This window comes from Cricetulus griseus, chromosome 3, assembly GCF_003668045.3.
Source record: "Cricetulus griseus strain 17A/GY chromosome 3, alternate assembly CriGri-PICRH-1.0, whole genome shotgun sequence".
NCBI lineage: Eukaryota > Metazoa > Chordata > Mammalia > Rodentia > Cricetidae > Cricetulus > Cricetulus griseus.
The window spans coordinates 211107170-211127844 of NC_048596.1; the positions used below are offsets into that span (position 1 = coordinate 211107170).

At 39.0% G+C, this 20675-nt stretch overlaps 1 protein-coding gene across 3 annotated transcripts in view; it reads right to left on the bottom strand.

The window, feature by feature from the left end:
• The window catches only part of Acbd5 (acyl-CoA binding domain containing 5), a 39042-nt gene that overhangs the window by 5801 nt on the left and 12566 nt on the right, over window positions 1–20675 (bottom strand). For all 3 annotated transcript variants that reach the window (XM_035442793.1, XM_027405365.2, XM_035442792.1), the window contains exons 6-12: window positions 14718–14852; window positions 11767–11964; window positions 10887–10993; window positions 7244–7469; window positions 2596–2795; window positions 2217–2258; window positions 1590–1699 (exon numbers count right to left, since the gene is read on the bottom strand). In XM_035442793.1, coding sequence (XP_035298684.1) covers window positions 1590–1699; window positions 2217–2258; window positions 2596–2795; window positions 7244–7469; window positions 10887–10993; window positions 11767–11964; window positions 14718–14852 — 1018 coding nt within the window. The remainder of the gene's footprint in view (window positions 1–1589; window positions 1700–2216; window positions 2259–2595; window positions 2796–7243; window positions 7470–10886; window positions 10994–11766; window positions 11965–14717; window positions 14853–20675) is intronic.

Here is a 20675-nt window from a genome sequence, read left to right on the forward strand (position 1 = left end):
CTAGCCTGGAACTCTTGCTCCTCCTCTCCCCACCTCACACATGCTGAGATTATAGGCATGGATTGTCATGTTTGAATGTATCATTTGTTTTTTAACCTTTCATGATGTGATAAGATTTTTCAAATTTACATCTAAAAAATTAATAATTATTGTTCTATGCCAAATTTCTCAACTACCTTCATTTTATATATTTTGTATATATGTGTGTACATGTGTGTAGACATTCACATGTGTGTAGTGCATGTATGTGTATGTGCTGAATGCATGTAGAAGCCATAGGTCAACATCAGGTATCATTCCCTAGAGCAGTAGTTCTCAACTTTCCTAATGCTATCACTGGTTAAGAATCACTGACTTGGGCTCAAGAAATGGCTCAGTGGTTAAGAACACTAGCACGTCTTCCAGAGATACTGAGTTCAATTCCCAGCAGCCACATGGTGGCTAACAACCATCTGTAATGAGATCTGGTTCCCCCACTTCTAGCCTGCAGAGATACATGCAGGCAGAACACTACATATATAATAAATAAATAAATAAATAAATCTTTAAAAGGAGGGAAAAAAAAAAAAGAGAGCCACTAATTTAGATACTTGCCATGTTTTAGAGCAATGGTTCTCAACCTGTGGGTCAAAATCCCTTTGAGGGTCAAAGGAACCTTTCACAAGTGTTGCCTAAGACCATTGGAAAACACAGATGTTTACATTATCATTCATAACGCAGGAAAATTACAGTTATGAAGTAGCAATGAAAATAATTTTACAGTTGAGGGTCACCACAACATGAGGAACTGTATTATAGGGTCAAGGCATTAGGAAGGTTAAGAACTACTGTTTTAATGGAGGCAGTGAAACTCACCAAGCAGGCCAAGCTGGCTAACCAGCAAACCCCTTATCCTGTATCAACCTCCTCCTTAGCAGTGATACTACAAGCATGCGCAACCATGCCCAGCTCTGTTCTGTAGGTACTGAAAATCGAACTCAGGTCCCTCATGCTTACGAAACTATCTCCACAGCCCTAACCACTGGCGTTCTACAAAAGAAACATGAAAAGTTTGGGGGCTGGAAGGTACATCTCAGTGGTAAACTGTTTTCTTAGTATGAGGCCCTGAGCTCTACACCCAATATACCCACAAATAAAATAAAAATAATAAAAAAAGAAAAAGGATTGAAACACACCTAAAATATGTAACTATTGTAGAAGTGATTTAAGGTCTGTATCATCAAAGAGTATGCATATTAACAGTGACTGCTGCTTCTGATATTCTATTAAAGCTATTTAGAAATGACCTTTAAGAGCATCATGTTTTCATTAATCCATAAAACTTATGAAGCATATAGTGACTGTCATGTTACATAAATTAAAGGTGTATAAATTGTTCACATACTCAAGTGAAAACATTCTTTACCTTTTACAAATACATAGAAAACTACAGATACCTTTTCCAAGGCAGTTTTAGTTTCAGGATCAGCAGATGTTCAAAATGACAATGTATCTATTAAGTACCTATCTCCTTAACTACTGCTGCCAGTTATATCTACTACTCTTATAAGAGTTCATGCACCATTTCAATTATAAACCTATGGTATTACCTTCTCCTTCTTTGATAATATAAATGCACCAACCACTGGGCGATAAAAGGCCATATAATAGCAAAAGTTAATGCACCAGGAGACATCGCAAAGGGCCACCAAGATGGTCTCTGGAAAAATAAAATAAGCTTGTCATTTATCAAATAAAGACTGCATAAAGAAACTTGCAGACATTTCTTTGTTTCTTTTGTTTTTCAAGGCAGGGTTTCTCTGTGTAGCCTTGGTGTCCTGGAACTCACACTATAGACCAGGCTGCTCTCAAACTCACAGAGATCCAACTGCCTCTGCCTACCGAGTGCTGGGATAAAAAGTGTGTGCCATCACTGCCTGGCTTGAAGACATTCTTAGTGCAAAATTCATAAAAATTAAAACTAGTAGCAAATCTCTCCTCTGACAGATTATTCTATGTTCAGTAAGCAGACTTCCAACACTTAAACACATCCAACTTTTTTATTGTAGGAAATAAATTTATTACAGAATAAAGTAAAGCACTCTCAAGGAAAAGAGTGGGCAAAGATTAAAAGGGACACAGTCCCAAATGCATTTTTAGCTTCAATGCTCTAAAAGGTAGATTTCATATTAAATGGCTTAATTATTTCCAGTATGTACTATAATTAAAACTCTTACCTGTGAGGAGGGCTGATTACTTGACTGCAATGATAATTTCGCCTTTAAATAAAAATGAAAAGTAACAACTTTGACAGAATGAAAAAAAATGTGTAATTTTAGGGAGTTTTTATTTGTTTGTTTCTATTTTGGGAAAGGGTGTCTAGCCCAAGCTGGCCCTATAACTCCAATGCAGTTGAACTTGCACTTCCTATCCTCTCTGCCTCCCCTCCCTAACATTAGGATTACAGGTATGAGCCACCCATGCCATCACACCTCACAACCCCCACCCACAAACACACCTGGTATTTATGCAAGTATCATCAACAGAGATTCCACACTGCTTTACAGAGTCAAAAAACAAAAAATACCAATGAGACAGTCTGACTCGGCAGCTTACCTGCGAAGCAGTCAGGGTTTCCAGTTTATGAAGTCTCTGGAGGACATTCTGCATGTCCTCTTGCAATCTAATGAGCACAAGGGCAATCTGCTCATTGAGGCTGGCTCTGGACCCCCGGTCTGAACCCCAGCGTTCTCCATCACCTCCACTTCCCACTTGCCGACCCTGGGTTCCTTCACTCAAATGTGGCATTCTATGCCCTGTTAAGAGAATAAATTAAGTTAGCTATTGAATAAATGTCTCTTTATCAAATAGAAATAGTATATTATTCATTTTTCTTGTTAATTCCTTGATATGTAAACAAAGTAAAATAAAAGCAATCAGGAAGCATAAAAAATAAACCATTAAGATTAAAGGAATCAGGGGTTGGTGGGGAATATGGGAGGAAGGAAGGGTGAGGGAATGGGGGGATGGATATGTAAATATGAGTGCCTCTAAAATAAAAAAAAGTAATTAAAAAAAGATTAAAGGCATCAACAAAAACTTCTATATTAGGGGAAGACAGTACATAATTATTAGTATATGACAATGTTTATGCAATTCATAGGGAAGATTCATGTTCAGAGTACATGTTTAAAAACTCTTTACTGGGGCTGGAGAGACAGCTCAACAGATAACAGAACTTATTGCTCTTGCAGAGGACTTGCACTTGGTTCCCAGAACCTGCATGATAACTTAAAACCATCTGTAACTCCAGTTCCAGGGGATCTGACACCATCTTCTTAATGCTACAGGCAAGAGGCATGCACATGACGCACATACACATATGTGAAAACACTCATACACATAAAATAAAATAAATCTTCTTTATAAAAATTTAAACCCTCTTTACTGTAAAGATAATTAAAGCTGCTTTAAAAACATAATTTGTTTTTAAAGTATTTAAAGTTACATTAAATAACTAAAATTTCCTTCTTGGTTTAAAAATATTTTAAGCTCATAAAAGGGTTTCCAAATTATAAACCTCATACTCCTTATACATATTAAATATCTAACTACTAAGATTTTTCTATATTGCCATTTATTTCTTTTTATATACACAGATTTTTAAATTGTCTTAATTTCATAATTATGTTCTATTTTTAAAATCATATTACAAACATTTACCCCCATCATTGACTCTTATTCCAAAAACTTACATATAAATTCCTTAATATGAACCATGAAGTAACTAACCCAACCATTCTGTACAAATGGTGGCACATGCTTGTAATCCTAGCACTTAGGAGGTAGATCCAAGAAAAACAGAAGTTCAGACTCAGCTTGGGCTACATAAAGAGTTCAAGGCTAGTCTAGGATACATGAGACCATGTCTCAAAAACATAACAAAGGACAATGGTTTTAAGGCTGGGTGTGGTAGTATATACTCTAATCCCAGCACTTGGGAGGCAAAAAGCAAGCAGATCTCTGGGAGTTCAAAGCCAGCCTGGTCTAAATAGAGAGTTCCAGAACAGCCAGGGCTCTACAGGGAGATCCTGTCTCAAAAAAACAAAAAAGCAAAAAAAAAAAAAAAAAACCACAATTAGTGTGTGTGTGTGTGTGTGTGGTGTGTGTGTGTGTGTGTGTGTTCTGTGTGTGACTGTATGATATGTATGGATGTGTGTTTGTGTATGCACTATGTCACATGTGTAAAAGTCAAGGGCAACTTTCAGGAATCAGTTTTTATCCCTCACTATAGGTTCCAGGACTGAATTCAGGTCATCAGGTGTGTGCTGTAGCAAGTGATTTTACCAGCTCTCGGGCTTCAAACCACATTTTTGCTAATATAAATAATGTTGTAATAAATACCTTCATATATAAGTCCATTTCTAAATTTTTGTTGTCTCCTATGTTAGTAACTTTCCTGGTTGCTGCAAAAAAGTACCTGAGCAAAGAAACTTAAGAAAAAGGAAGGTTTGGTTTAGCTTCCAGTCAAGGCCAAGTCCATCGTGGCAGGAATGGTATGGCAGCAGGGGCGTGGGGTTGCTGGTCACACTGGTCTCAAGTTAGAAGGCAGAGCATGATGAGTACGAGTGCTCAGCTCAATTCCTCCTTTGTGTTAAACTAGAACCTAGTTCAGGAAAGTCTTCTTACCCCAACTAACCCAATCTAAACATCCCTCCCAGGCATGCCCAGAGGCTTGTCTCCTAGGTGACTCTAAAGCCTTCAAGTTAGCAAACAGTATTAACCATCATACCTCCTTTAGGACAGATTCCAATAATAATTATTATTGGATCAAAAGATAACAAATTTGTCAGGGTTCTTAGTATTGCCAACTTACTTTTCAGAAGGCTAACAAGAGGTTTTTTGTTGTTTCTTGTGTTTGTCCTTTATATGTGTTCCCTCCCTCCCTTCCTTCCTTCCCTCCCTCCCTTCCTTCCCTCCCTCCATCCCTCCCTCCCTCCCTCCCTCCCTCCCTCCCTCCCTCCTCCCTCCCCCTCCCTCCCTCCCTCCCTCCCTCGTGTGTGTGTGTGTGTGTGTGTGTGTGTGTGTGTGTGTGTGTGTGTGTGTGTGTGTTTTGTTGGGGCTTGAGCCTATGTCCTTACATATATGAGACATGCACTCTACTACTGAACTACATACCCAGCACAACTAATGGTTTTTATTACTGTGTATTTTTGTAGAAATGGAGTGTTACAAATCTTTCCTCATAACAGAAATCAAGGGTTTTTTGCTTCTTGCCTTTCCCACATCCTCTTGTTCAATATTTGTATAAGCAGATCAAGTGTTAAAGCATGCCCCAGTTACTTTGAGTTCTAGATACAGTTCTATTTATAATACAAGGAAAGAGCTACATCTATGTAAAGTCAATAAACTGGAATACTAGGAAACTAATCCAATCCCTTACTGATTTTCCTCTCTACTTTTATGCATTCAGTGTACAAAAGTTTCTACTGAATGCACAGATTCTACCTACAATCTCTCAACATTACAATGGTGCAAAAGTATACCCATGTAACAACTGTGTTTTTCACCTTTAGTACAGTATTTTTTTTTTTTTAAGTTTTATCTGTGTGCCGGGCCGTAGTGAAGCATGCCTTTAATCCCAGCACTCGGGAGGCAGAGACAGGTGGATCTCTGTGAGTTCAAGACCAGCCTGGTCTACAAGAGTTAGTTCCAGGACAGCCTCCAAGCCACAGAGAAACCCTGTCTCGAAAAACCAAAAAGATTTATCTGTATGTATGACAGAGTGAGAAAGAGAATGTTTATGTCTGTGCACTATGTGCAAGCAGGTGTTCAAAGAGCCAGAGAGGGTGCTCAATCCTGGAACGGGCATTACAGGCAGTTGTAAGCCCTCTGATATGGGTACTGGGAACTGAACCCAGGTCCTCTGCAAGAGCAACAAATACTCTTAACCACCATCTCTCCATCTTGTCCATCTCTCCAGTCCCTGAAATATAGTATATTGCTTTAATAGGCTTTTTGTTATATGATTTTACCCAAGAGTAAGCCAATGCACGTGTTCTGAGTATAGTGAAGGCAGTTAGGCTACATGCATATTCAACTTATAATAGTCACAATTAATAAGGGATGTGTTGGGACATAACCCTATTGAAAATTGAGAATATCCATACTTTGTGCAAACAGTTATTTCTCAATCCTTTTCCCTTTCCTTTCTCATTCAGTGATGGGGACTGAACACAAGCTATGACTGAGCTACACCCCTTGTTCTATGCTTCAATTTGCTTTGACAGGGAACTCACTCTGTAAACCAGGGTGGCCTAAAACTCAAGAGATCTATCTGCCTCTGCCTCTGCCTCTGCCTCTGCCTCTGGAGTGCTAGAATTAAAGGCCTGCACCATCACCAACAGCTCTCTACACTATAATTTTATGTATTCATTCTCTCTCATTCTTTTCCTTTCACAATATCTTTATTTCTTACCAAAATAATAACAAATATATTTACTTTTTTCTACACTCACATCTAGTCTACTCCCTAATCACATCACTATTCCTTTTTTTATTATTGTTGCATTTCTTATTTGTTTTGTGTCAGGGTGGAGGGCATGCTCATGCCAAGGCAGGAACTGCAGGTCAGAGGACAACTTGTGGAAATCAGTTATATCTCCTTCCACCCAAGTTGTCAGGTTTGGCAGCAAGCACACTTACCTGTTGACCATCCTGCCAGCCCATATCACTATGTTAATTATTTTAGTGTTCAGTGTTCCTTAGCTCTTATTGATTTGTCAGCTTTAAATGATTTCCTTTAATCCAAATAAGGCAAAGATAAATAATTCTGACTGACTTACACACAGGGACTCAAAATTGGCAGCACAGTTAGGACAGTCACTGATGGTTCAGAGAGAAAAACAAATAAAGCTTCGATGTGACTCCTTAGACATACAGCATAATGAATGGGCTGCCAAGGTGGCTCTGCAGGTAAAGACATGTGTTGCCAAGCCTCATGTCCTGGGTGTCCTCTAATTTTTACATGCATGCCATTACGTGTAGAGTACACGTGTGCACGTGCACGTGCACGAGCGTGCGTGCACGCAAATGTTACTTTAGAAAACACTGCACAAATGATTAAAAAAATAAAGCTGGGCACTGCCACACCAATGCTTGGCAGCCAGAGGTAGAAGGATCACTACAAGTTCTAGACCAGAGAGAGCTAGTTAATGAGACTGCATCGGAAATCAAAATGAATCAGTGAATGAGGAATACGCACCTCTCCCTCTTCTGACATTAGAGAAGTCCTCACTTTCTCCTCCTCTCTTCTCACGGTGTGGAGCTCCACTGCTACTTCTGCCATCTTCTCCTCCGTGCTTTACTTCACCACCTTTTCCTTCCACGACTACCATTTTCCCAAGGCTGCCAGTTCCAGGAGATATTTGAGCATCTTCACAAAAAACAGAACTTTCCAAGCGCTGACTGGAATCACCACCTAAGTAATACTGAAAGTGTCCATTGTTTGACATAAAGCTGTCTACTAAAGACTACAAATTTAAAATGACAGTTAAAAGTTAAGAATATAAATGATATACCAAAAGTTTTCATGGTGATATAAATACCATTTTTCTAAAAGGGTCCTTCCATGTTCCTGTTGAAAATATTTTTTCTTTAAAATACTCTTCAACTTGTACTCAGCACCCCATATAGAGGAAATAACTGAGATATGCCTGATTTACTCAATGAGCAAAAAGTAAGGTTTCCCAAACGTCTATCAATCACTCAAGATATAACGACATGCTTACCTTAGTTACCATACTCAACTCTAGGCAACCCTAAGCAAAGAGGATCCTTGCTCACAGCCTGAATAAGGGAGTCACAAGAGATTATTGCTGCACTGTCAATAAGATTTGTGAAAAAACGGTATGTGGCAGATACTACAGAAGTCAATCGATAAAAACCTAACCCTTACTGGAAACAGGTTGAGGCTTGGTCAGGAAAGATTTCCAAAAAAATGATGGAACTTCAACTAAGAACAAATGAGTATGGACCAGGCATGGTGGCATATGCCTTTAATTCCAGCACTCAGAAGCAGAGGCAGGCCAATCTCTATGAGTTAGAGGACAGTGTGTTCTATATAGTGAGCTCCAGACAAGTCAAAGCTACACAGTCAGCCCCTATTTCAAAACAAAATCAAAAAAGAACAAATGAATATGAGATAAATCAGAGGTTTCAGAATGACAATGAACCATCAGTGTAGTTGGGATGGAAGATGTTTGAGGACTTACAACAAAATAGTAATGGTCTTAAAAAACTGAACACAGAAAGTAAGAGAAAGAAAAGCTCTGAGGACTAGACAGTCTGAGACATACTAAGATAAGGCTGTAGGAGAACAAAAAAAGATAATGTTTCAGATATAGGTATATAAAAACTGATGCCACAGGTGTCTTAGTTAGGGTTTGTGTGGTGTGCTAAACACCGTGACCAATAGCAACTTGGGAAGGAAAGGGTTTATTTTACCATACAGCATATAAGTCATCACTGGGGAAAATCAGAGTAGGAATCTAGAGGCAGGAACCCATAACCCATAAAAGAGTGCTGCTTACTGGCTTGTTCTTCACAACTTACTCAGCCTGCTTTCTTACACCAGCCAGGACCATGGGCCAAGTGGTGGCTCTGTCCACAGTAATCTGGGTCCAAATACACCAATTATAATGAAGAAAATATCCCATAGACTTTCTTTTGGTGGGAACACTTTCTCAACTGAGGGTCACCTTTCCCATATGACTCTAGCTTATATCAAGTTAACATAAAGCTAGCCATTCCTGGATCAACAAGAAAAGGTGACTGAAATGAACTATCCAAGTAATGCACAAGGGAGGCACTTGGGTAGTACAAGCAGTGGATCTCTATCAATGCCAGCCTTGTGTACATAGGGAGTTACAAGCCAGCCAGGGCTATATAATACAACTTTGCCTTGAAAGTAAAACTTCCTTGCTGTTCCTTTGGTTGTTTTTTTTTCTAGGGAACAGGGTCTTACTATGTAGCCTGGGCTGGCCTGGAACTTTCTATGTAAACTAAGCTGGCTTCAAACTCAAGGATGTAACTGCCTCTACTCCCAACTGCTGGAATTAATGGTGTAGGCCAGTACACCCAAACACAGACTTAGGTTTAATTTGTTCTTCCAATACTGAATCATGACTAAAATCTGAAGATTAGTTTGTCTAAAAGTGTTTTTTTGTTTTAAAGGCTTTATTTTTATTTTTAATTATGGAGATATGTGTGCATCTTGTGTGTGGGTTTGGGTGGAGGTTTTTACAAATGAGAACAATACCCATGTGGGCCAAAAGAGGGCATCAGGTCTCCTGGGGTAGGATTCACTGGCAGTTGTGATCTGTCTTGATGTGGTGCTAGGAATCAAACTTGGGTCTTCTGCAGGAGCACTCTTAAGAGTACACACTCTTTTTTTTTTTTAAATAATTTATTTAACTTTATTTTATGTGCATTGGTGTGAAGGTGTCCGATCCCCTGGAACTGGAGTTACAGACAGTTGTGAGCTGCCATGTGGATGCTGGAATTGAACCCAGGTCCTCTGGAAGAGCAGTCAGTGCTCTTAACCACTGAGCCATCTCTCCAGCCCCAAGAGTACACACTCTTAACTGCTGAGCCAGCTGTCCAGCTCTTAAACTAAAACTTTTAACGGACAGCAATATACTCAATATGAAGAACTAATTTATGCTTGAAGATTATTCAATTTTCTTCACTAATCAATGTTTTAGCAAAGACAGTAGCATAAACAGTTTACCCTCTGCTTTTTAATTATGTGTGTATTTCTCTCTTTTGGTATGTGTGTGTGAAAGCATGTGTATTGGATATGCCCATGTATCAGTATAGGCATGTGCGCCCATGCATGCACATGCAGAGGCCAAAGGGTAAACAGTAGCCTACTCTGTCACTGTCACTCTCCATCTTATTCCCTTAACACAGGATCTCTCACTGAACCTAGAGCTGACAGCCAGGAGACCCAGGTAACCCTCCTCTCTTCTGTTCCCCACAGTACTGAAGTGGAGGTACATAGAGCCATAGGGTTTTTGTTTTTTGTTGTTTTTTTTTTTACTTTGAGACCAGTTCTTACAGTATAGCCCTGGCTGAACTGAACTCACAGAAATCTGCCTGCCTCTGCTTCTTGGGTGCTGGGATTAAAGGTGCACACCTCCACACATGGCTTCTGATATGGACTTTGAGTATTCAAACTCAGATCCTTCCTTTATATTTATGCAGCAAGTGATCTTACTAAACCATCCCCCAGCATTATACACTTTTATTTACACACACAATAAAACTATAAATGTTTAAACATTTTCAAGGTATTTTTTAGTGTGTGTGTGTGTGTGTGTGTGTGTGTGTGTGTGTGTGTGTGTGTGTATTCCAATGTGTTCATGGCTGTCATTTTAACAGTGAGTGTCACAGCATACATGTGGTATTTAAAGGACAACCACCTCTGATGTCTGTCCTTGCTTTCTACCTGAAACAAGGTCTTCTGTCATTCATCACTACGTACAGCAGCCTAGCTGGCCTGTGAACTTCTAAGGATTCTCCTGTCACCAGCTCCCATCTTACTATAGGAGTACTAAGATTACAAATGTACTACAGACTTACACAGGTTCTGGGGATCTGAAATCTGCAGGCTTGCATAGCAAGCACTTTGCCCTACAGCAGATATGTTTTCAAAGCAATGAATAAGTTTATTAGCTACTAACAGAAGTTATGCACTGCATTTTTGTTTTTGTTTTTTGTTAATTTTTGTTAGCATGCAAAGTAATAGGTTTTATTATGGCATTTTTGTACATGAATGTCATATTGTATTCTACATACTCAATATACCACTTTGAAATTTTGTAACTGGAAAATGTCATCTTTACCTCTTCTTGTCCAAATTGCTCCATAGAATCACAGTATACTTCACTATCTGAATCACTTGTCAAATGATGAATTCCTGAAGCATCTTCACTGTGATCATCATTTGTATCTAAATATGAACAAATGTCCAGACAGTATAATTATACAATAAAAACATATTCCATTCTATTCTTCACAACTCATCAGTACTATAGTATACTCATTCTGGCAATGAAATCTGTCTTACCAAGTCACAGTATATAGTATGCATCTCAGGTTAACCTCAAATCCACAATGCTCCTGCCTCAGCTTCTGAAGTGCTAAGATTACAGGTATTCCACCACTGGTTCCACGTCAATAAATATATCATATAAACATATAGTGTGTATAAGTATATATTATATGTATGTACATATAATATATATTTAACTGAAAGGATTACAGCCACACTTAAGAGGTAAAGACAGGAGAACCACACCAGTTCTAGGCCACCAGGTCTACAGAGCTGGGTCCTGATAAAACAGTTCATGGCTGGGAAAGTAGGGGAGTTTACTGCCAAGCCTGACTACCTGAGTTCAATGCCCAGAACCCAAATGATGGAAAAAGAGAGCCAACTCTATCAAGTTGTCCTCTGACCTCCACACACACACCACAGACTTACCATGTTACCCACACAACTACACACTATGAAAAAATAAAAAAGAAACAAACATAAGAAAGCATTCTGGCTCTAATTCACTGTTTCAAAGTAACAAAGCCTTACAGTAGTATTTACAACCCTAAGAAGACATTACTAAATAAGAGATTTTAAGTCCTAAACTATTCCTAAACATCCTAAAATTGTTTAAAGAATATTTTAGTTGTAGGAAAAAGGTTAGACAAAGAAGTACTTGAAAACAATACCTTGGTGAACACAGACAACAGTGTTTCCAGTCTGCTCCAAGGTGTGATCTACAGGTTTTGCTTCTTCGTTGCTTCTGCCACTCGGGGAGGAATTGGTATGAACATCGTTGTGTGTATCCTGAACAAAGCTATCCTTAAAGCCATTGGTAATGATGACTTCCAAATTCTTATCTGTTGATTTATTCATCATTTTCTTATCTTGTATGGGGGGAAAAAAAGGAAGTGAGATGCATAAAAGGACCTAGTAACCAGGCATGGTGACTTAAGTCTTTAAGCCTAGCACTCAAGAGGCAGAAGCAGGTAGATCTCTGTGAATTTGAGGTATACATAGAGAGTACCAGGTCAGGGCTACAAGAAAGACCCTAACTCAAAAAAATAAAAGAAGTTCTAGACTCTAGTCAATTCCCAAATCACCACAATCCTTTTGAAGGGCTTCCTATCTGGATGGGAGCATGGGTGGATCCTCAAAAGGGGAGCTATTATTACATGCCAAAGCTCACCCAAAACTCATATTAACTTTTCAAAATGCTCCCACTCCCCATGACTCTTATAAAACCCTTTAAAACTCATCCCCATCATCATCTTGGACTGCAGAGATGGCCCATCAGTTAAGAGCACTTCCTGTCCTTCAGAGGACCCATCAGACTCACAACTGCCTAGAGCTTCAGCTCCAGAGAAATCTGATACCCTGTTCTGGCTCTGCAGGCATCAGTATGCTCACACAGACTCTCAGATAAACAAAACAAAACAAAACAAAACAAAATCTAAAAATGAAAAAAGGACTTACAATTGTATCTTCCTCTTTTGTGGTTTGTTTGTTTGTTTTTGCTTGCTTATTGTTGTTGTTTTGTCAAGACAGGGTCTCACTATATAACCCTATTCACAGATTACCTGCCTATGCCTCACAAATATTGAAATTAAAGGTGTCTACCACAACAACAAATCCTGAGTTTTGTTTTTATGAAAAAAGGTCTCACTATGTAGCTTTAAATGGCCTACTATTCACTTTGTAATTCAGGCTAACGACAAACTCATAGCAATCCTGCTGCCTCAGCCTCCTGCCTATATGGTTACATCACCAAACCTGTCTCTAAACATAATCTCTTGAGCTAAAGTTATGTATCTCAACAAGTTCATGCATTTGCTGTAAAGTCTGCTGACCTGAGTTCAATCTCCAGGTTCCACATGATGGAAAGAGAGATCTGACCCCCAAAGGTTTTGATGTCCATTGATGTCCATGTGTGCACGGGGGCACACAAACAAACAACATCCATGCATGCATGTGTTCGCACACACAAACACAATAAATTAAATAAATAAATAAATAAATAATGAACATGCTAAAATTTTTATATGTGTGCACACATGCATATATGGGCACATATGTTGGCACATGCCTTTCATCCTAACACTTAGAGCCAGAGGTAGACCAGTCTCTATGAATTTGAGGCCTAATCTACATACCAGGTTTCTGAACAACCAGAACTACAAAGAGATAACCTGTCTCTAAAAATAAAAAATTTAAATCTATTTTTAATTTTATTTTTATGTGTATGGGTGTTTTGCCTACATGTATGCCTGTATAACACATTCATGCTCAGTGAGTGTCCTAGTAGGCCAGGAGAGGGCATCAGATACCCTGAAAATGGAGTTCAGGTGGCTATGAGTCTCTATGTGAGGGCTGGGAATTGAACCCAGGTCCTCTGGAAAAGCAGCCAGTGCTCCTAACTGCTGAGCCACCTCTCCATCCCCTAGAATAATGTCCTAATGTTTTTACATTAACTCAGACAGACAAACTGCTCTAGAAACCTAGAAATGAAGAGGATTACCAGACTGATACATAAAGAGCGGACTGCAGAAGCAAAGATAAGTTGTGCAATTTCAGTGCCTCTTTCCTTTCGAAAATTTTAACTACTTATCCTTCTACTAACAGGGCACCAGAATGTGGCACCCCACGATTCCAATACTCCTTCATCAAAATGTATGCCTGAGGTGATCCCAACAATCAAGAGAAAGAATCAAGATTGTTAAAATTAAGGTCACCTCTGAGCTACATAGAGAAACTCAGTCTCAAAATACAAAGAGCTGAGTGTATAGCTCAGTGGTAGAATGTTTGCCCAGCATGTGCCAGTCCTTGGATTCAATCCTCAGGAAGTAAAGTTTATACCTACTTTCTATTCTCTGTATTAATTTTATTTTTGATAAAATGCTAAACAACTTAGTACATATGCATATATCCACACCGGAAATAACACCTTAAAATAATACAAAATGAGGCTAGGGAAGTAGATCAGTTGGTAGAGTATTTGTGTAACATTAATGAAGCCCTGGCCTTAAATGCCAACAATGCATAAACTGGGCATAGTAACAGTCACCTCTAATCCAATCCTCAGCTACAGAGCATATTCAAGGCCAGCCAGGGACAACTGAAGCATTATTTCCCAAAAATTAAAATTAAGAAATTATATAAAAAGGGCTGGAGAGAGGGCTCATCAGTTAAGAGCACTGGCTGCTCTTCAAATCCCTACACCCATATGGCGGCTCACAGCCATCAGTAATTCTAGTTCCAAATGATCTGATGCCCTTTTCTAACCTCTGAGGGCACTGCATGCACCACAGTACACAGACATACATGCAGACAAAACACCCATACACAATATAAAAGTAATAATCCTTTTTTAAATTATGTAATACAATATGCACTTATTTGTGAGAATAGCCTACTCTTGTCCACCCTCAATTAACACATATTTCATTATTAAGTAAGGCTGGCTGCCTGTATATTCCATAGTAGAGCATTTTGATCCACAGAAAACCTTGATATACAGTCAATACCACAAATGGCACCACATACATTAATATACAAAAAAATAAAATCAGTGCAAATGCTCTATGTCCTTTTATCTTATCTGGTACAAAATTATTAACTGTATTAGTTACCCAAGACTTACCATTACTGTCACTCTGTTCTGCTCCTTTTAATTCTTCTTGGGCCTCCTCTTCCTCAGACTCAGCTCCACTATCACTGCTCTCAGTCTTACCATTAACAGCTTTGGCATTTGAAGAGATCAGAACATTGCCAAGATCTAAAACATGAAATAAAACCTAAATCAGTAATATGCTAATATATCTTAATGTTGGAATTTGTAAAACAAAACTGGTAAATCATTTTTTAATTATAATACTAAAAATGGAGGCTAGAGAAATGAGTCAGACTTTAAAAGCACTGGCTTCTCTTCCAAGGTACCTAGGTTCAGTTTTAGCACCTACGTGGTGGCTTATAACTGTCCGTAACTCTAGTTCCACTTACATACAAGCAGGCAAAACACTCATACACATAAAATATCATATTAAAAATATATACATAATGTTATTCTTTTAGTTATTTATAACTACACAAATTACTTCAATTGCCAGTTTACAACAAAAATTATAAAGCTATCTTAACTATCCTTTCTGAAGCCAAGGGAGAACTAATTTTGAAATTAACATCAATCAAAAAAATAAACTGGAACATAAATGACCTTCATACTTAGTAAATGAAAAAAAAAATGATTTGCACCAGGAGGTGGTGGTGCATACCTTTAATCCCAGCACCTGGGAGGCAGAGACAAGTGGATCTCTGTGATTTTTAGGCCAGTCTAGTCTACAGAGCAAGTTCTAGGACAACAGGACAACAGGACAGGCTCCAAAGCTAGAGAGAAACCCTGTCTCAAAACAAACAAACAAACAAAAAAAAAAAACAATTTGCTAGCTGCTAAAAACATCAACATGCTATTTTAGCCCTACCATCAGTCTCGCTGTTCTTCCTGAAAATATAACTGGACTCCATTTAAATTGTTGAGATAAAGCCTCACACTACAGCACTGGCTGGCTTAGAACTCACTATGCAGATCAGACTAAAATCAAACCTGCAGTAAGCTTCCTGCCTCTGCTTCCAAAGTGCTGCGGTTACAGGCATACACCACCAATGCCCGCCTAATTTCTTCCTATTAGATATAGAATGCTACATGGCTCTGTGCCATGATAATCACGCCATTATTCAACTTCAGCATTTGTGTTGCTGAATAGGCACTATTTACATTTTTTTTTGTATTATCTTTAGGGCCTGGGGTATACAGCCTAATTTTTATGTATTTATAATGTAGATGATATGATAGAGAGATAGACAGACAGACAGACAGACAGACAGACAGACAAAGACTGACTGACTGACTGACTGACTGACTGACTGACTGACTTTTTGGGAGGAGTTTCAAGACAGGATTTCTCTGTGAAGCCCTGGCTGTCCTAGAGCTCAGTCTGTAGACTAGGCTGACATCAAACTCTGCCTCCCGAGTGCAGGGATTAAAGGCATGCACCAACACTGCCAGTGATATAAACTTTTTTAAAACATCAATTTCATTGCCTAAAGAAGCAAATTGTATTGGCCAAAGTTTACCCTAAGAGAAGACACAAACTACAATGTGCTTATCAATCAACTGAGATCTAATCAGGGTACACAATTAGTAGTTTTAGAGGGATCTAAGTTTGTCCACATCCATAAAAGTCCCATGTATTACCACTGCTGTTGAGTTCTGGACCACATTTTGAGAAACAACAGTGAATACCATCTGCATAGTGTTTTTAGCATACTAATGAACACTAAAGAAAGTAGAAAAGGCTAGGTGTGGTACCTATCATCCCAGCATTCAAGAAGGCTGAGGCAAGAGGAATCCTGAGTTCAGGTCAGCACAGTCTATATTACTGAACCCTGTCAAAAATCAGATAAAACAACAATTAAAAAAAAAAAAAAAAAAAAAAAACAGAGCTGGGCGTTGGTGCCACATGCCTTTAATCCCAGCACTTAGGAGGCAGAAGCAGGCAGATCTCTGAGTTCAAGAACACCCTGGTCTACAAGAGCTAGTTCCAGGACAGCCTCCAAAGCCACAGAGAAACCCTGTCTCGAAAAACCAATAAAAAATAAATAAATAAATAAATAAAAACAGAAAAAAAGAAGTAATCTTCTACCATAAACTTTTTGGCTTTCTCTTATAAAAAATCTACTTTATCTACTTTGGCACCAGAAGTATGTCTCAGCAGGTAGAGATGCCTGACACAAACCTGACCTGAGTTCAACTCAATTCTCAGGAACCACAGGATGGAAAAAAGCCAATTCCTGCAAATTACCCTTTGATCCCCACAATCACACTGGGGTGTGTACACATGCATGCAAGCAGTGGTGGCTGGAGGCAGAGGCAGGAAGATTTCTGTATGTTCAAGGCCAGACTGGTCTACAAAGTAAGTTCCAGGACAGCCAGGGCTGTTACACAGAGAAACCCTATCTCGAAGAAAAATAAAATCATTAAAAAGAAAAAAATACAATTACATTAAATTCCAAAATATCCATATACCTTTAACAGCCAGGTCAAATTCTTAAAATTTAAGTCCCCCTAAGTAACCAAACAAAAGACTAAAACTTCAAGTCTATTTTCTGTTAGAAAATCATGACATCTCCAATAGTTTGTTTTGTAGTTCTAAAAATCAGACTATGAGTCTCTTTTTTTTTTTTTTTTTTTTTTTTTTTTTGGTTTTTCGAGACAGGGTTTCTCTGTGGCTTTGGAGGCTGTCCTGGAACTGGCTCTTGTAGACCAGGCTGGTCTTGAACTCACAGAGATCCACCTGCCTCTGCCTCCGGAGTGCTGGGATTAAAGGCGTGTGCCACCAACACCTGGCTCAGACTATGAGTCTAATGCATGATAGACAAGTATTCTACTAATAATGGTCACTCCCAGTCCTTAAGTATGTATTACCTAGGCTTTTTATCTAGAACCTTGTGTATGCTAAGCATGAGAGCAGAATTTTTTTTGGTTTTGATTTTTAAAACAAGAACAAGAAAAAAAATGAAAACAAGTACATACACACATAAAAAGAAACTCACACCCATGAACATCTTCATCAAATGTAACAAGAACCCCCAAACCTCCATCAAATAGACATTTGCAACAAAACCACCTGACAGCAGAAAACATAACAACAATGCAGTTATGTGATAATGAACACTACTCAACATCCAAACATCTATGTAAAATTCTGTATTAACATACTAAATGGCAAGAGCTACATGATTGTCATACAGATGAAAGAACAAAATCACAAATTTCTTGTTATAAAAATGGTAAAGAAATAAAGAATAAAACAGAACTTCCTTGACCTCATAAAGAACAAAAGACTCCTAAGAGGCTGAGAGATTGACATGGCAGTTGATAGCAGCACTGGCTGCTTAGGATCTAGATGCCATGCCCAACACCCACACACACAGTTGTTCACAATCATTCATACTGCAGTTCCCAGGGATCTGATGCCCTCTTCTGGCCTCCCTAGGCACTAGGCACACAAGTGCTACACAGGCATACCTGCAGAACAAACACCAATACACATAAAATACAAATAAATCTGTTTACGAAATGATCTAGGAGCTGGAGAAATGGGTCAGTGCTTAAGAACACTGTCTACTCTTCAAGAGGATCTGGGCTCAATTCCCAGTACCCACAAAGGAGCTCACAATCATGTGTAACTCCAGTTCCAAGAGATCTGATGGCCTCTTCTGACCTCCAAGGGCACCAGGTGTGTTTGTGCAGGTGCACAAACAACCATACACATAAAATAAAATAAAATAAAATAAGATAAAATAAAATAATTCTTTAAAATAATCTGTTAGCCAGGTGTTGGTGGCGAATGCCTTTAATCCCAGCATTCAGGAGGCAGAGGCAGGCTGATCTCTGTGACTTTGAGGCCAGCCTGGTCTCCAGTGCGATTAGGATAGGCTCCAAAGCTACACAGAGAAACCCTGTCTCGAAAAACCAAAAAAAATAAAATAAAATAATCTGTTATATATGGCATGCTCAAATGTACAGAAAAGTTTAAAAACAAAAACAACAAATGCCTGGGCTACACAGTGAGTTCTAGACCAACCTGGCCTACAATGAGGCCCCATCTCACAAAACCTAAAAATTGCAGTACCAAACCAAGCAGTGGTGGTATGCCCCTTTAATCCCAGCATTCAGGAGACAGAGGTAAGCCGATCCCTGTGTGTGAGTTAGAGGTCATTCTGGTCTACAGGGAGTTCCAGGACAGCCAGGGCTACACTGAGAAACCCGGTCTGGGGAAAAAAAAAAAAAGTCCAGTACTTAGGAGGTGAAAGAAACGATAACTGTTCCAGGTCAGCCTCTTCTACATAGTAAGTTTTGAGTCAACCAGGACTATATATAAAAAAGCCCTGTAAAAGAAAGAGAGAAAGAGCAAGAATGAAAAGAGAGAGAGAAGGAAGGAAAGAAAGAAGCAAGCAAGCAAGCAGGCAGGCATGGTTGCACACTTCCCATAACCCAACAACCCTGAAAGGTGGAAACAGAGTAATCAAGGGTTCAAGGTCATCCTCATCTACATAATGAGTTCAAAGCTAGTGCTGTCAACATGAAACTGTTTCTAAATAAACAAATATTTTTAAAATATGCTAGAAAAGCATTTGATTCATGGTATTGCTAGTGTATTTCATAAAGCAAAATCATTTATCAGAACAAAACTGGCCAATGAGATGGCCCAGTGAGTAAAGGCACTTGCTACCAAGCCTGAGGACCCGAGTATCAGCCCCAGGACTCACATGGTAGAAATAACTGGATCCCACAATTTTCTCTCGGCACTATGGCATGAGTGCCCTAAATAAATATTTTTTTTAGTTTAATTAAGAACAAACAACCTGTGGGGTGCTGTCGCACACCTTTAATCACAGCAGTCAGGAGGCAGAGGTAGGCTGGTCTCTTGAGTTTGTGGCCAGCCTGTTCTACAGAGCAAGATCCAGAACAGCCAGGTACCCAAAGAAACCACGTCTAGGAGAAAAAAAAAAAAAAAAAAAAAAAAAAACAGGTGGTGGTGGCACATGCCTTTAATCCCAGCACTTGGGAGGCAGAGGCATCGGATCTATGTGGATCTCTGTGAGTTCGAGACCAGCTTGGTCTACAAGAGCTAGTTCCAGGACAGCCTCCAAAGCCACAGAGAAACCCTGTCTAGAAAACCACCCCCCCACAAAAAAAAAAAAAAAACAAAAGAAAATGAACAAACACAAAAAACTATTAATTCTTTTATATTTCTGTAATATAAAAGTAAACCACTTGGCATATTTTAATACATGAAAACTTAAGAGTTTAATAATATTTTAGAATCTCATACAATGTGAGCCGGGCATTGGTGGCGCACGCCTTTAATCCCAGCACTCCGGAGGCAGAGGCAGGTGGATCTCTGTGACTTCGAGGCCAGCCTGGTCTACAAGAGCTAGTTCCAGTACAGCCTCCAAAGCCACAGAGAAACCCTGTCTCGAAAAACCAAAAAAAAAATAAAATAAAAAAAGAATCTCATACAATGTGTTTGCTTTAAATAACAATTCATAGATAAATTTATGTTTTATGTATCTGTGCAGAATTACTTTTTCCTTAAACTTTTTTATTATTTATTTTTATATTAGTATTTTTAATTATTTCATTTTATTTTCTATTTGATTATTGTGCCTGCATGTAACCCTGGGCACTACTTGCATTCCTGGTACCCACAGAGGCCAGAAGAGAGCATGAGATCCTCTAGAACTGGAGTTGAAGATGGCTGTGAGCCACCATGTTGATTCTAGGAACTGAACCCAGCATGTCTGGAAGAGCAGCCAGTGCCACTGAGCCATCTTTTCAGCACCATTACTTATTTTTAATTCTGTGTTTAAAGGTATGTATTAGTGTATTCCATGTGTGTGCAGGTGGCCACAGAGCCAAGAAAGCATCTGATGATAGCTTAGAGCTGGAGTAATAGGCAGTTGTGAGCTGCCTGACATGGGTGCTAGGAATCATACCAGCTCTGGAAGAGCAAGAAGCAGCCAGTGCTCTTAACCA